Source organism: Marmota flaviventris, chromosome 11, assembly GCF_047511675.1.
Source record: "Marmota flaviventris isolate mMarFla1 chromosome 11, mMarFla1.hap1, whole genome shotgun sequence".
NCBI classification, from domain to species: Eukaryota; Metazoa; Chordata; class Mammalia; order Rodentia; family Sciuridae; genus Marmota; species Marmota flaviventris.
In genome coordinates this window covers 37,534,851-37,551,178 of record NC_092508.1, presented here as the reverse complement: position 1 = coordinate 37,551,178, position 16,328 = coordinate 37,534,851, and the positions used below count along the sequence as shown (strand labels likewise).

The 16,328-nt window shown below is 35.2% G+C and overlaps 1 protein-coding gene across 2 annotated transcripts in view; it reads right to left on the bottom strand.

The window, feature by feature from the left end:
* Rftn2 (raftlin family member 2) overlaps positions 1 to 16,328 on the bottom strand; it is a 62,787-nt gene that overhangs the window by 28,903 nt on the left and 17,556 nt on the right. For both annotated transcript variants that reach the window (XM_027925033.2, XM_071618959.1), the window contains 4 exons: positions 14,359 to 14,542; positions 12,446 to 12,560; positions 8,256 to 8,535; positions 4,997 to 5,200 (listed from right to left, as the gene is read on the bottom strand). In XM_027925033.2, coding sequence (XP_027780834.1) covers positions 4,997 to 5,200; positions 8,256 to 8,535; positions 12,446 to 12,560; positions 14,359 to 14,542 — 783 coding nt within the window. The remainder of the gene's footprint in view (positions 1 to 4,996; positions 5,201 to 8,255; positions 8,536 to 12,445; positions 12,561 to 14,358; positions 14,543 to 16,328) is intronic.

The following is a 16,328-nucleotide window of genomic DNA, read 5'->3' as shown; positions in this document are numbered from 1 at the left end:
ATATTCCACTGTACACATAAGATCAATGCACTTTACTATGTGTATGTTGCATGTCAGTTAAAAATAAAGGTCCTTTCTTGTTTTAAAGGTCCCCAGTGCCCCTAACTAGCTCTCTTAGGATCTATACCAGGCTTCAGAACTACGGAAGTCTGACACTTCCACAGGAGTGAGTTCTGAAGATTTCTTAAGACATTCTCCCAGAAATGGCAGCTAGGGATGGTGGCAGGGAAGGACCTATAAGGACTTCACCTTTTGATTGTTCAGTGTTAAATCTTCGATCTGACACGGAGAGATGATAATTCTGAACAATTACCTAATAACTGTCTCCTCAGGGGAATCACCTGTTAACATTACACAATCCAAAGCAAACTTTCTAACCAATGTGCCTTGGCCCACTAGTGTCTGAGACCAAAGTGACAGGTATGCCAAAATACAGGGCGCCCCCTCCTGCCCAGAGCAGCTTCATCCACTCATACCCATGTGCCTTACAGTAGTACCATTTTCCGTGCATGTGATATGAAAAAATTACAAAGCACTGGCCTGACTCATTGTTTCTCAACAACAATAAAAAGATTTTTAGCCAAATACTACCACTAGCAAATGAAAGTGATATTGTATCCTTGAAGGATGATCTCCAAGCACAGTTGAAATGATCCCTTTTAAAGTCTAATGTTATGTCTTAAAAGTGCACTCAGACTTTGCATTCATGAGGCTGGGGGGCAGGAGGATCACAAATTTGAGGACAGTCTGGGCAAAACATCCTGTCTCAAAAAAAAAAAAAAAAAAAAGTTCTGTGGATGTAGCAGAGTACTAAAGCACCCTGGTGTTCAATCCTTAGTACCTAAAACAAAACAAAACAAAAAAAACAAACCAAACCAAAACATCCAAAACCAAAAAACAAAGCTTCACACTCTGTTCAAATATATTCATCTTATCTAAAAAAGAAAATCTCTTCCATTCTACCCCCATCTTAAAGTAATATTGACACTCTATAAAGAGATTTATCTTGCAAATTTGTGAACGTGAATACCCCCTGGGACAAGGATGCATATCCTGAGAATACCTTGGTTAGAAATATTCAAGCTTGGAGGATTACCAAGGAATGGTTTGTTAGATGTGCGATATTATATACTCATTTTAGCTAGGTATGACATTGACATTCCTCTAAATGTAAGAAAAGATAATATTTCATTTAGTATTTTTGGTCCATGTGTCATTTGTGTTATTAAATTGTCCAGGGGATGGGCCCAGGACCATCTTTGAAGTGGAGAGCAGGCACATATGCTGTCATTCTGCAGTTCCAGTATGTCCATTTTGTTTCCAAAACAAATCTCAGCTCATCTACTTCTCTCCATCTCTACCATCATCTCTCTAAAGATTTTTAATATCCTCTAAACAACCTTACCACTTCCACTCTTGCCCTTGGTGATCCAGTTCCTGAAATGAGATTGAATAATTGTCTTTAAAAATGCAAATCATATCATGACTCCCTCTTCAAATACTCAACAAATGAATTGAAATAAACATCCTGGCTTAATGGTTAAGAGCACACACTCCACCTACGTGGCCCTACTACTTTCTAGTTGTGTAAAAATGTGCTCATTATTTAATACCTGTGTGCCTCCATTTCCTCACATGTAAAAGAGGAATAATCAACCTTATCTCACAGGGTTGCTGTGGGGATTAAAAGAGTTGGTCAATATTCAGTATTTGGAACAAAGCAGGCGTATACTAAGTACATCTTACACATTAGCTCTTGTTATTGCTTTTTTGACAGTACAAGACTGCATAGACTGGCTGCTGCTTGCCTCTTCCACTTTGTCTAGAGCCATTTTTTCTCTTACCTATCCTGCTCTAGCTACATAGGTCTTACCCCGATTCCTCTTTCCTGCCCTCTGGTCTTTGTGCATTTGGAGGTGTTTCTGCTGCCTAGAATGCTCCCCTCCTGGTTCTCACAGGCCTGCTCCTTTCTAGTACCCTAATCTCAGAGTAATTACTACCTTCTTGGACAGGACCTCCTGACTACCCCTTCAAGTAGGTTCTTGTCTGGTACTCTTGCCACAGTCCTGTTTCTTAATTTTTAAATTAGGTAAATATATTTTTGATACCTTCATAACCAGTGTCTGATGCCGCATGCTAGTTTCTGAGTGTAGCAGACATCCATTTTACTCATTATTGTAAACCCAGTGCCTAGCACAGGGCCTGTCATAAACATACATGTAAAATAAGGAAATATACGTTTCAATGTTATTACTTCATCTCGCTCCTCAGTGTGATACTTTGAAATGAACATCAAGAGAAGTCTGAAAAGAGTTCACAAAAAAATCAAAATGTATCCCTAAGAGGTAGCACACTAAGGTGGAGAAAGACTATGCTCTGAAATGATGGGGGCATATGGTAGGCTAGGGAAGAGTAGGAACTTCAGGGGTGTGTGTGTGTGTGTGTGTGTGTGTGTGTGTGTGTCTTTCTGTGTCCCAGGGGTTTTTTAAAAAAGAAAAGGCTGTTCATAGTAAGTATAAAAGGACATCACACAGGAGTTTCACAGCTCTTACAGCTTTTACATCATAATCCTGCTAAAGTAGAAAACTTTTTAAAAAGAGTTTTCCCCCCTCTCTTTCTATATCCAGGGAAAGCTATTTTATTCAGTGTGATTTGTGAGGTAATATATTTAAATTTCTGAGCAATGTCTGGATTTGTACTTTCATTTCTCATGGTGAGCTGATTTCTGACAGTATTTGGGAAGAGGACAAAAACAAGATAGAACAAAATAACATTGTCTCCTATGTGCTTTAGATGTCAGGCATCAAACATCCCAGAACAAAGCAACCAATTCAGCCCTGCTTCCTCTGTCTTGCTTCTCACAGCGACACAGACATTGGTCACAATTTCCCCTCTGCAGCTTCCCTGCATACTCCTAGGGAAGTCCTGAATGACACACCCAGTGGCCAGACCCCACAGACTGAGGTGGCTTGGTAGGGGCTTGGCATAGTGTGCAATGTAAAATGTCTAATGAGGCATTCCAGAGCTGCTGAGGGGGGAGAGTCTCCCCGGGGGCTTTCTAAATAGTTCTGAGACTTTTAGAACAAAAGCCCCACAGAGTCTCTGGTTGGCAACTGCTGTGGCTAATTTTATTTTCATCAGGCAAGGCCCATGGCAGGGGTGCCTGAGGGAGACTGTGAAGAGTATTTTCGGTTTTCCTTAGGCAGTTAGTCACAAACCAAAATTTGAACTAGCTCTTAGACTCTTTGTGGTGGTGGTGGGAGAGAGGGAGAGGAGGAGAGAGAGAGGGATAGATGCAGATATTATAAAGCATAAAATTAACCTCCACAAAGATGATCTCTACTACAAGAATTAAACCATATATAACAAGTGGCAGGAAGAAAGAAAAAAAAAGAGTTTAGAAAGTGAACTCTCACTGAAGTCTAGGTACCACGGGAGTTACTTTATCTACATTGTATCTTATTAACATTCACATCAATAAAGATTATTATTATACTCCTTTTAGGAAACTGAAGCTTTGTGAATTCAACCTACTTCCCACACAGCAAATAAGTAAAAGACATAGGATTTAAGTCCTGGTCTTTCTGATTTTAAAGTCCATTTTCTTCCCATTAAAACTTGCTATTTCCATATAAGACCAAGTGGAAGAACAGACAGATAACCAAAATCACTAAAGTATATTTTTTTAAATATTCATTTTTAGTTTTCGGTGGACACAACATCTTTATTTTATTTTTATGTGGTGCTGAGGATCGAACCCAGTGCCCTGCGCATGCCAGGCAAGCACTCTACCGCTTGAGCCACATCCCCAGCCCACTAAAATATTTTTTGAGCACTATGCCAGGAGTGATAATTCTAGGTGCTGCAATGGGCTTCATCCTTAATCTCAGTGCTAGTTCAAAAGATCTCCTGATAGTTTTTAGTATTCATCCAAAGTCTTCAATTGCATTTTACTGAGTTATTACTGGGCTGGTTTAACAATACTAAGTTGTATTGATCTCATTTACCTTTTCACTCTTTCCACCAATGTGTTTGAGACAGGGTCCTAAGTCATACTGCTTTTCATAACCCTCATGATTCCTTATGCATTTTCTCAGTCTCCTTACTATCTTTTTTCTCCCTTTTAACAATAATTTCTTTTAATTTAAATTTTTCTTTTAACACTAATTTTTCTCTCTTAATCATTTTAAAGTTTCTCTAGAAAATCATTGTTGAGAAGCTTTTGTTGTTTGTTTTTATGACAGACATGAATAATTATGTATTCCTTTATAACTGAGAAAGATTAAAGAAAGAAGACAAAGAGGAACCGAAGTAAGAACAGGGTCACTTTCTGAACCAAAGATTACTTTTGTACACAAAATAGGTATGTATACACTGACTACATATGGTAGTAGTATCCAAAATTGGGATAATGTAATAAATGTTGACTACTAGCAGTTTAATGCCATCATAAACCTCATGATTGGGCTGTCATACTACATTGTGCTTGGAAAATTCCACTAGTCAGTCCCACAGTGATTTGTCTATTTGACAGTTGCAAACCAATGGCAAAGATTACATTACAATTCTACAGTGGGTGTCAGTTTGTTCTCAAGGATGATTAAGCTTTTAAGTTGAAACTTCACAGCTATGTAATGAGTGGAAGAGTGGAATTTATTTCCTAACAATAAAATCTGTACTATAAGCCATAGAACTTTTTTTTTTTTTGTACCAGGGATTGAATTTGGGGGTGCTTAATCACTGAGCTACCTCCTCAGCCCTTTTTATTTTTTTATTTCAAGACAAGGTTTCACTAAAATGCTCAGGGCCTTGCAAATTGCTGAAGCTGGTTTTGAACTTGCAATCCTCCTCCCTCAGACTCCCTAGTCATTGGGATTACAGACACACACCTACGCTCCCAGCAAGCCATAGAACTTTAGAGGCAAAAATATTTTCAACAATTTTGATAAAAGTTCAAATTATTTAGATATAAGTATATCATTAATATAAAACTTACCTTTAGGTGTTTCCCAGCATACAAAAGAATCCACTAAAGACAAGCCTTGCTTATAATAAAATGTAGTTAACTGTAGCCAATCAGCATCAAGTGTACTAATCATAGATCCTTTTCTTGTTACTTTCATTGATAGGACTCCTTCCTGATAGGTCCAGCATGCTGAATCATCATCAAAAACATTGAAAACTATATACAACTTGTTATCTGGGGATAGACATTCAGAAGGATGCAAAGATAAAAGTTAAAATTTTATTCATCAAAGAGTCTTAAATCGTTTCTTTTTAACATGAGATATTTCAAGCATACAAACAAGTGTAGAGAATAGTAAAGAACCCATTACTGAATTTAATCAAATGTTAACATTATGCCTTACTAGCTTCACTCTCTTTTTTCACAGAAATGAGAAATGCATACAGTTGAGGCTACTATGTAGTATAATGAATTTGGTGTTTATTATTTTCATGAAAGCTTCCATTCTTTTAATATACACTTATATATTCATATGATATTGTTTTGCAGCTTAATTTCTTTTTATTTAAATAGTACCATACTGTACTATATCAATCTGCAAACTGATTTGTGTGTGTGTATGTGGCTGGTTCAATCCCAGGGCCTTGTGCATACTAGGTAAGTGCTCTACTACTGAGCTATACTCTCAGCCCTGCACATTGATTTTTTTGGTTCAACATTATGCCTTTGAAATCTAAATAGTTATATCAATTAATTCATTTATTTTAACTGATTCATGGTATTCCAGTTAACATTTTTTTTTTTGTACTGGAGATTAAACCCAGAAGTGCTTTATCATGAAGCTATATCCCTAGTCCTTTTAATTTTTTTATTTTGAGACAGGATCTTGCTAAGTTGCTTAGGGCCTTACTAAATTGCTGAGGCTGGACTCAAACTTGTGATCCTCCTGCCTCAGTCTCCAAAGTCATTAGGATTACAGGTCTGTGACTATTCTCTTTTCGATGGACATTATTTCCAATATTTTGTTTTTAACAAACATTTTTCATATATCCTTGGACCATGTGTGAGAGGGGCTAGAATACATGCTTAGATATGGAAATGCTGGGTCATATCTTCTGCTTTACTAGAAATTGGTAAATTCTTAATTTGGGGCTAGGGACCCACACCCATGATTATATTTCAGGAGGTTTAACATAACTTGTTTTACAACAAAAGTATTTGAATTTCATAATATACTCCAAGAGGTCTTTAGCATATTTCCTCAACCCCCTATCTCCTCTCAAGAGCTTCTGCCATTGAAAGTTATTAAGTACATAATTTAAAAATATTTAGAAAGCATACTCTAAAGATAATTAAGTAGTATATTGGACTCAGGACTTGAAGAACTAGAAATAGACATTTGATCTGATCAAACAGGGTGGGAACCAACATGGAATTTAAAGGTAGCAGTGGGTGGAAGATTGAGAATAGCTTTCTGACCACTGACAACTCTTTTTTTTTTTTTTTTTTAATTTTTTATTGTTGGTTGTTCAAAACATTACATAGTTCTTGATATATCATATTTCACACTTTGATTCCTGTGGGTTATGAGCTCCCATTTTTACCCCATATACAGATTGCAGAATCACATCAGTTACACATCCATTGATTTACATATTGCCATACTAGTGTCTGTTGTGTTCTGCTGCCTTTCCCATCCTCCCCTCCCCTCTTCTCTCTCTGCCCCCTCTACTGACATTCATTTGTCCCCCTTGTATTATTTTTCCCTTTCCCCTCATTTCCTCTTGTATGTACTTTTGTATAACTCTGAGGGTCTCCTTCCATTTCCATGCAATTTCCCTTCTCTCTCCCTTTCCCTCCCACCTCTCATCCCTGTTTAATGTTAATCTTCTTCTCATGCTCTTCGACCCTACTCTGTTCTTAGTTACTCTCCTTATATCAAAGAAGACATTTGGCATTTGTTTTTTAGGGATTGGCTAGCTTCACTTAGCATAATCTGCTCTAATGCCATCCATTTCCCTGTAAATTCTATGATTTTGCACTGACAACTCTTATTCACTCTTACATTCCATTAATTTTCACACTGCAGGAAAAATAATGGTTGTTAGTTAGGAAAATGTGAAAAAAAGGGAAGGTTTCTGGAGGTTGAATGAGGTGATGAGTTGGGAAATGTTGCCCATTCTTTCTTCAGGAGATTGTGCTAATGTGGTCTAGTGTATCTTTGCTATGCACAGGATGTTGACAGTATCTCGTCATAACCCAGAAAGGCCATGGCTCCACTATGCACCCCTCCAATGCCAACAATGACCAGAAGATCAGCTAAGAGTAGTTGCTTTACCACAGAGTTTATTCTGTGCTCTGCACAAGGCTAAGCACTTTGTAGATAGTTCTTATTTACTTCTTAAAACAATCTAATGAGGGAGGTTTTACAATTATCCCCCTCCTTTTTAAAAAAATATTCACTTTTTTTTTTAGTTTTAGGTGGACACAATATGTTTATTTTACTTTTATGTGGTGCTGAGGATCGAACCCAGTGCCTCATGCGTGCTAGGTGAGTACTATACCACTCAGCCACAACCCCAGTTGCCCCCCACCTTTTTTTTTTATAAAGAAATTGAGGTATCTGACTTCAGTGCCCATGCTATTAACTCAAAGGTATACAAAGTCTTTGATTTTCTTTGATAATGCTTTTAAGAAGCATGCTGAAAAGTCATCACAAAACTTTAAAAAGTCCAAAATAAAGGAATAAAATATTCTCAATTTCTTGGGAAAACTTGCTATTTGGCAAAGAAGAATAAAACTATTGTTTGAAGTTATTCTAGGCTGTGGGTACTATTGTTATAATAATTGTTTCATCATGATGGGCCATTGTCATATGTTAGTTGCTGACCAAAGAAAGTCAATTAATTTCAAAGATGAAAATCATCCATGAAATGAGAAAGGCTCAAACTAAATTTCTCATGCATTGTTTATAAGGACAACAGTAAATACAGCTTCCTGATAGACTTACTTCTTCAGGCACACATAGAACCCTCCATTTCACAAGGGAGTTTTGTATGACTATATGAAAATCAATCTTAAACACGGTTTCATTATATGTATCATTTGCTAGGAAGAATTGCAGTCTAAAATGCTGTGCTGCCTTATCTCTGGCTGTAATGATCTTTTTAAAATCATGACAAAATTTATATTAGCTCATTTAGTCTTTATAATTTTACTTTGCCTTGTATTTCTTTTTAATAAAACCTCGAATATGTATTTTTCTAAATTTAAACTACTCATGGATTACCTTCTCCCTTTCTTAGTTTAGAGGAGCTGGGGCTGTCATTTTGTTCCATTTGATACTGTCCACTTTCATGATGAAGTTCTTCTTCAATTCCACTTTCAGACGATTGCCCACTTAATGTTCCTTCATTCCAACTTTTACAGTTTTCATCTGAACTATGTCTCACATGCAGCATTGATTCTATATCTCCATCATAGTTGGTTCCATTACAGTATTTAGGTGGTGGATAATGCTGTGATATGAATCCAACAAATTTCATTCCTTTTTTAGCAGCGACATTAATCTGAGGTTTGAAAAGAGATGGCAGAACAAGATGTAAACTCCATTTGCACTGAATATCAATTAACCCTTAGCTTTATGAAGGAAATCCATTAGAAGATTGAGTAAGTTGACCAGTAACTAAAGACCCATTATAAATTATTTAATAACCCTTAAAACAGCACTCCATAGGTTAGAGCACATTATCATCATGATTTCTTCAAACATAACTAATGTACTTTAGACATTATAAAAGGAGGAGCTATGTTTTTCTCTGAAAGGCCACGGTTGGGAAGAACTTGTAATTTTTATAGCAAGATCTTTAGAGGCCATGAAATAAGATCTTTCCAATTGGAGCAAAATTAAAAACAATTCTAAGGGCTGGGGTTGTAGATCAGTGGTATAGCGCTTACCTAGCATGTGTGAGGCACTGGTTCAATCCTCAGCACCACATAAAAATAAGTAAATAAAATAAAGGTATGTGTCCATCTACAACTAAAAAAAAAACTATTCTAAAAATCTCCACAAGTAACCAAATACATCTTCATTATGGGAAAATTAATTTAAAAGCAAAACTCATGCAGTACTCTATGTGTGGTAAAGAAAAGTGTACTTGTTCCATGTTGATAAAGAAAAACATTATAAGACTAATGTGTTCATACAGATCATAAGCCCAATTCATAGCACAATTCTTCTGAAGCTTTCTGAGTTCATGGGCATTTGCTTATGTACTTATGCTTATATACTTACTTACTAAGTATCTGCTAACACTGTATCTTGGTATTGTTGTCTCCTATCTGGGCCAAATACTAACAATTAGATTCAATCCTATCAATTAAAGGATAGGATTTTGAAACAGTTGGTTTAGTTTTCATTTAAATGCATACTACCAAAAACCTAAGGCATTTTCTTTTCTGCTTTTCCTTCATTTCTTTATTCTCTTTGTGTCTATGCCTTTCTCCTCTATTCAACTGGCAAGTCTTCTGAGAGCAGAGGTTGGGTCTTATTCATCTTTGTTTTGCAGTGTTTTGTAGTTACAGGTGCTCCATAAGTATTTGTTATATAAATTAAAATAAAAGATAAGCAATGCCTTTTATAAGATTACCATTACATGTTTTAAATGTTACCTGGGAAGGTGAGAAGGGTTATGATGGAGATTTCAAATGGAAACATCTATAGTTAGAAATAGAATGAAAAAGGCCAGGAAGATCTGGGGGAAAAATCAAGAGCCCAATCAAAGAATGAAATTTAACTCAACTTCAGATGAAGAGGCAGGAAAATTTGAGGAGGGGGGAGGCTATGATGGTGTGAAGTCGGACAAAGAACTATGGTTGGCACAAACTCATTTATTCCTATAAATTAATATATTAAACTTATAACGGTGCATTAAACCTTAAAAACTTAACCACAAAACTTCATTTTTATCAGGGGTCCTGGAAGAGAAGGGGGAGGGAGGGTTGGGTAAGGAGGCATAGCATTTTGCAGGTGGAAGTGGGTGAATTTATTACCTGTGTTTTCTTCTAAGTTGATTTGAGTTAGATTTTTCTATTACTAGAAAATCTTATTTGGAAAGGTCTGGTAACAAATATAGTATTAATGTCTTTTCCATTTTTTAAGTTGGATGATTGATATTTTTAAAATGCCATTTTAATTTCAAAATTCTGAGGTGAGGGAAACACTTGAAAATCTAATTTTAAAAACAGTAAACATTGGTATAATGTTTAAGCTTGATGTGAAAGCTAAATGTTCAACTATCAACTCTACATAAGGCAGCCATTCAAAGATAATATTTGGCACTCATATATTGCTGTTGTTCATACTCAGGGCAATGTTCAAATATTTCATGTGCTATGTTTCCTGAAGCTTTTCTATTCATGAAATAACCCCATTACTCTAATTGCTGAAATAACAGTACTTTCCTGTTTAAATAGATCTTTGACTGTGAACAGGAAGTCCAATGAAAACAAGGATTCTGACGGTGATCTGTTAAGTCTAAATTAGTAGCTACATTTTTGTTTTCAAAGAAGTTTTCTGGAGTGGATTTATTCCAGGGGAAAAAAAAATCTCCCAGAATAGTAGCAGTAAACAGTATGTGTACTTTGTTTATAAAAAATCAAGTCTCGAAGACCATTCCTAAAAACCCTTATTGAATGTTTACTTTATACCTAGATGGGAAACATTATTAGCAGCTATAACTGGCTATACACAAACTACAGGTAATCTTACATACATGGTTATTTAAAGTATGTAAGCAATAACAAATAAATTTCAGTTACCTGAAAGGAAATGCCTTAGGTTTTTGGCTGTGTGCATTAAAAAAAAAAAAATTATTTTTTAGTTACAGGTGAACACAATATCTTTATTTTTTATTTTATGTGGTGCTGAGGATCAAACCCAGTGCCTCACACGTGCTAGGCAAGCGCTCTACCTCCAAGCCACAACCCCAGCCCATGGCTGTGTGCATTCAAACAAAAGCTAAAACCTTACACATAGATCAATGTGGCTAAAAAAAAAAAAAAAAAAAAACCCACAAAAACCCTCCCAAACCCCACAAAATACCACCAAATTTAGAATATTTATGAATACATACTTTTTTTTGGTTTTAATCAACCTCAGTGTTCAACTTTTCATTTGTTTCAACTAACTTATATTGTCAGATATTTCATTCTTAACAATTAGTTGTTGCATTAAAGCCCATAAAATATTTGATTGTATTGATATACCATTGTTTCCTTGGGAAATCTTTCAGTTTTTGGAAATGTGATTCATTAATCACTGTTGATTAACTATCTCTGTACAGAAATGACTTTTTTTCCTTTCAAGTATTTTCTTGCAGTAGCCTCCTAACGAGATTACCAGGTTAGAAAAATAAAGTAGAACTTGTGATTCTTATTACTAAGTTGATATTCAGGAACACTATCAATTTATTATAATACCAGTTGTAAAATGATCTTTTTTTCTTAAAGTTTTGCCAATACTGGATTTAATAATTTTATTTTTCCAGTTTAATACTGGTGATGTGTTAATTCTTGGTTTTATTTATATTAAAGACTGTTAGGTTGAATCTTTTGCCAGCTCTTGTTTCCATTTGCATGTGCTGCCTACAGGACTCTGTCCATTTAAGACTGGACATTACTTTAGTGTATTTATATTTATTTCTGTGTATTTTGAAAGAAGCTCTGATGCAAAACATTTATTGCAGATTTCATCTTGATACTTTTTTAGAAGTTAATTTTTCTGTATATAATTCATTTATACTTAAATTCCTAAATCTATTCATAATCTATTTCTCATCTGAAATGTGTAGAATCTATTTTATATAGAATGACTGCTCACTTTCCCAGTAGAATTTATTAAATAATGGCTATTCTGGGACTGTGGTTGTGGCTCAATGATAGAGCACTTACCTCGCGCATGTGAGGCACTTGGTTCAATCCTCAGCACTACATAAAAAAATAAAGTTATTTTTTAAAAAATGCCTATTCTTCCATTTTTTTATTATCAGGTTTGTCATTAAGTTTTCTGTATGTGATTAAATTTACTTCTGGTATCTTCTGTTTCACAGGCCAGTATTTCTGTTTTTAACACCATACAATTTAGTTCAAGTGCTTCAATACATTTTAAATTCTGGTAAATTGGGCTGGGGATGTGGCTCAAGCCGTAGCGCGCTCGCCTGGCATGCGTGCGGCCCAGGTTCGATCCTCAGCACCACATACAAACAAAGATGTTGTGTCCGCCAAATACTAAAAAATAAATATTAAAATTCTCTCTCTCTCACTCTCTCTTTAAAAAAAAAAGATTAAAAAAATAAATAAATTCTGGTAAATTGAGTTATCTATTATTTCTCTATTTATCTTAAAGAAAAAAAGGAAAATTGGTAAAGAAGAAATACCAAACTTTTTCAACATCACAAGAAAAATGTATGTATTTAGTACCTTTTCTATCAGTTCTTTAGCCATGTCATTTGTTTGTGTCTCATAAGTTAGAGGACATTCCTCAATCACAAGTCTTGGGTGTCTCTGTACCCTGGGTGCTGCTGAATGCTTCGGGCTGTAACAGAGAGAATATGAAAATGAGTGAGAACTCACAAATAAGGTCCAAAACAATCTTTTTGTTGTTATTTCAAGTCTGATGGCTATCTTCTCATATAAAAATATCAGAAACACATAGTAACATCTATGCTGGTTTATAGGCATGTGCCACCGCCCCAGGCCCTTGCTTATTTTCAACTTTGTTAGGGCACTTTTGATCTATTTGCGGGGCTAGGGTTGTGGCTTAGTGGTAGAGCGCTTGCCTAGCATGTTTGCGGCACTGGGTTCAATCCCGGGCACCACATAAAAATAAAAAGTAAAGGTATTGTGTTCATCTACAACTAAAAAACAATTTTAAAAAGAAGTCACATTAAAAAACATCTATTTGAATAATGCTATAAACAGAAAAGATTATTTATACACGGTGAAAACTATGTCATGTTTGTTTAGCAATGCTTTAACTAATAAATACCTGATGGGACTCTGTCTCTTAGAGAAAACTGAAACCTGTACACCCACTGCTAGACATGTATAGGGAAGCAACTTCTCAGTAGCAGACAGTGTCTGTTAAAAGCACACCTGGGATTGTTTAAAGCCCTTTCTTTTTATTTAAATTTTCCTATTTTCTCATCCTTTTCCTCTTATTTCTTTCTTTTCTTAGCCATTTCATAGTTAAAGCAATTTTATTGTTCCATCACTATAAAAAGAAAGAAGTTTTTACTCTGGTCTTAGAGATGGTTTTTAAGAGTTGTATAAAAAAAATTTAATGTATTGTTGGCAAGGTGACACATGGCTGTAATACCAGCGACTCAGAAGGCTTAGTCGCAAGTCACAGGACTGCAAGTTCCAGGCCAGTGTGGGCAACTTAGTAAAACCCTGTCTGGAAAAAAAAAAAAAGCGAATTTAAGACATTGTTCTGGTTATTTCCATTCTTCATTGGTAAGAGCAACAATATTTTTACCATTAAAAAAAATCCATTGTGGGCTGGGGATGTGGCTCAAGCAGTAGCGCGCTCGCCTGGCATGCGTGCCGCACGGGTTCCATCCTTAGCACCACATACAAACAAAGATGTTGTGTCCGCCGAAAACTAAAAAGTAAATATTAAAAAATTCTCATTCAAAAAAAAAACCATTGAATTTGCAATCTAGACAGGCAAAAATTGTTGTAGTATTATTTGAAAAAGTAGCTGTTAATATTTTTGAAAAAATAAGATAAAATGGATGACTCTAAAATCTTATATTTCATGTGCAGGGCCATGGGTGCTATCCTCAGTGCAAAAAAAACCCAAAAAATTTTGGTGAAAAAAGTTGATAATCAGTTTGTCTAATTTGTGAGAACCTGATCTAATTGATCTTTCTGCTGTAAAGTTTTAGATGAGGAGATAGTTTCTGTTGCTACTATTAATAAAACAACATATGGCAGTTCAAAGAGCTCAGTGAGAATGGACTGCATAGCTCAGGTCAGTATGGTTAGCCCAGTGATAATACTTATAGCTAACTGCTACTCTCTCACGTGCTTTATTTGCTACAGGAGTTTCCAGGTGCCTTGAGTCTAGTTTGCTTTCTTTTTGTCTGCTGCCATCCTCACCTGCAACCTGTTGGCCTGCAAGGAGTTAGGGTCAGTTAGGAGTTTTAAGGAGGAGAGGTATGAATTTCCTTGCTTCAGTCCAGTTTCAACTGCTGAAAAATGTGTCTTAAACCTAAATCTCTAGTTTTTCTTTACTTTCCACCATTTTTCAAAATTATTTTTCTTTAGGCAAAGAAAACTCATTTTTAACTGCATTGTAGCATGATGGTTTCCTTGAGCATCATGCTTACCTTAATTTCAAGCGCAATAGCACCACCCGATATAGGTAACTTGCTGGTAGGTGTTTTCGCTGCCCCACAGATTGTATAGCAGGATGAATGGCCCCAACAACATATCCTTTAAGATAATAGTCTTCCACTTTTGTTACTATATCCAGAATTGAATTTATCTTGATAACTTCTGGATTTGGTGAAGCTAAAATATCAAAAGCAAAGAGAAATTTGCACATTAATAGGATTTAATTATACATTATTTCTATCTATGTACAATAATACCAATGAGTAGGAAAAATATCCATATGGCTTAAACTCAAAAAAGTTACACTATTTTGTATTATATATTTTCTAAACTTATTTCAGAAGAAAGCAAAAGTGATCTTATGAGCTGATATATTAACAATATGTCCTAAAGCAGAAATACAATGCCTTATATGTTGTTTTTCCAATTGAGGCAGCTTTACTTTTTAAGGTTTCATTTGAGGGACTATAGTTCCATTAGTAGATATTGAAGACAAATATAAAATACATAATAATTCAAAGAGCCAATTGTTTTTATGTTGAATACAATGAGATGCGTAATTTCTAAAAAACCCAAAATTCATACAATTTTTTTTTTTTTTGTACTGTGGATTGAACCCAAGGTACTTAACTACTGAGCCACATTCCCAGCCCCTTTTATTTTTTATTTTGAGATGGCGTCTCGCTAAGTTGCTTAGGGCCTCACTAAGTTGCTGATGCTGGTTTAAAACTTGCAATCCTTCTGCTTCAGCTTTCTGAGTTGCTGGGATTATAGGCATGAGCCACTGTGCCTGCTACAAATCTAAAACTAAAAATGGAAGAAGTGGCATTTGATAAATAGGAATCATCAAGTGCTTTCTTATTTCCAATTAGTCTTCAAAAGTACCATGATTTCTCTGAAATGCTAAAAATACAATTTCTTGTGGCATTTATATAAATGTTTCAGTAAAGGAATTGAAATTTAAAGTTATAAAGAAATTCTTTATAACAAGTAAAAATCTAAATGTAGATGAAGTCTAAATGTAAAATTGATATGCAACTGAATTATCATTTGAAGGACTTGTAGAAATCTGTACTATACAATAGCACTATTTATATAGACTAGAATATAAAAGAAAAAAATGCATTATTTTAGAAAATATTCTTAATATTATAGCAACTTTAGTTTATATAATTAGCTTATTTTCTGTAATTATGTCTGTTATTTTATGGAAAACATTCAGAATTGTTATCTAGAAATAAGCCTGCACTTTGATCATCTCTTGAGTTGCAATACACATAAAATTACTTCCAGGTATGAGCTGAGTTGGCTCCTGGCCTTCTGTTAGTGTGGTCAGTGGAGTCTCGAAAAGAACTGCGGCTGATTTGAACACAGGAAGAAGGTTAAGAAGCAGACGAGGAAGAAGGGTCAGAGGAAATCCCCTCCTCCCCTTACATTAATATCCACGTGATGGAAAAGAAATTCACCATCAGTGGGTATTTATGCCAACTTCTCAAACTAAAATAAAATACTCAACAGAAAAGCTCTACAAGCCAGGATGAATTCATTTCCTCCAATTTTCATCTTCTTTTGGATTTAAACTAATATTCTACTTTTAATACATTTTCTTCATTATGATGAATAGAAATGAAAACAAAGAGAATGATCCTGGACTTTGAAGAAACAGCTGGGCTTCCATGTAAACATCCCAGCCCTGGCTGGTTGTGTGGCAATTATTCCATGATTCATTTGGCTTTACTCTTAATATTTGGACCCTGATTTCTAAACAAAGGAACTGAAAAACTATGAAATAAAATTAAACAAGCTCTTAAGACTAAGGAATGAAATACAACTTATACTTATTTTAGAGATATATATTAATCCTACAAAATTTTAAAGAAAATTTACAGCATTCTGCCATTGCTGAACATGATATAAAAGAATCTTCACAGTCTGGCCTCTGCCTATGGGTTCATATTTCACT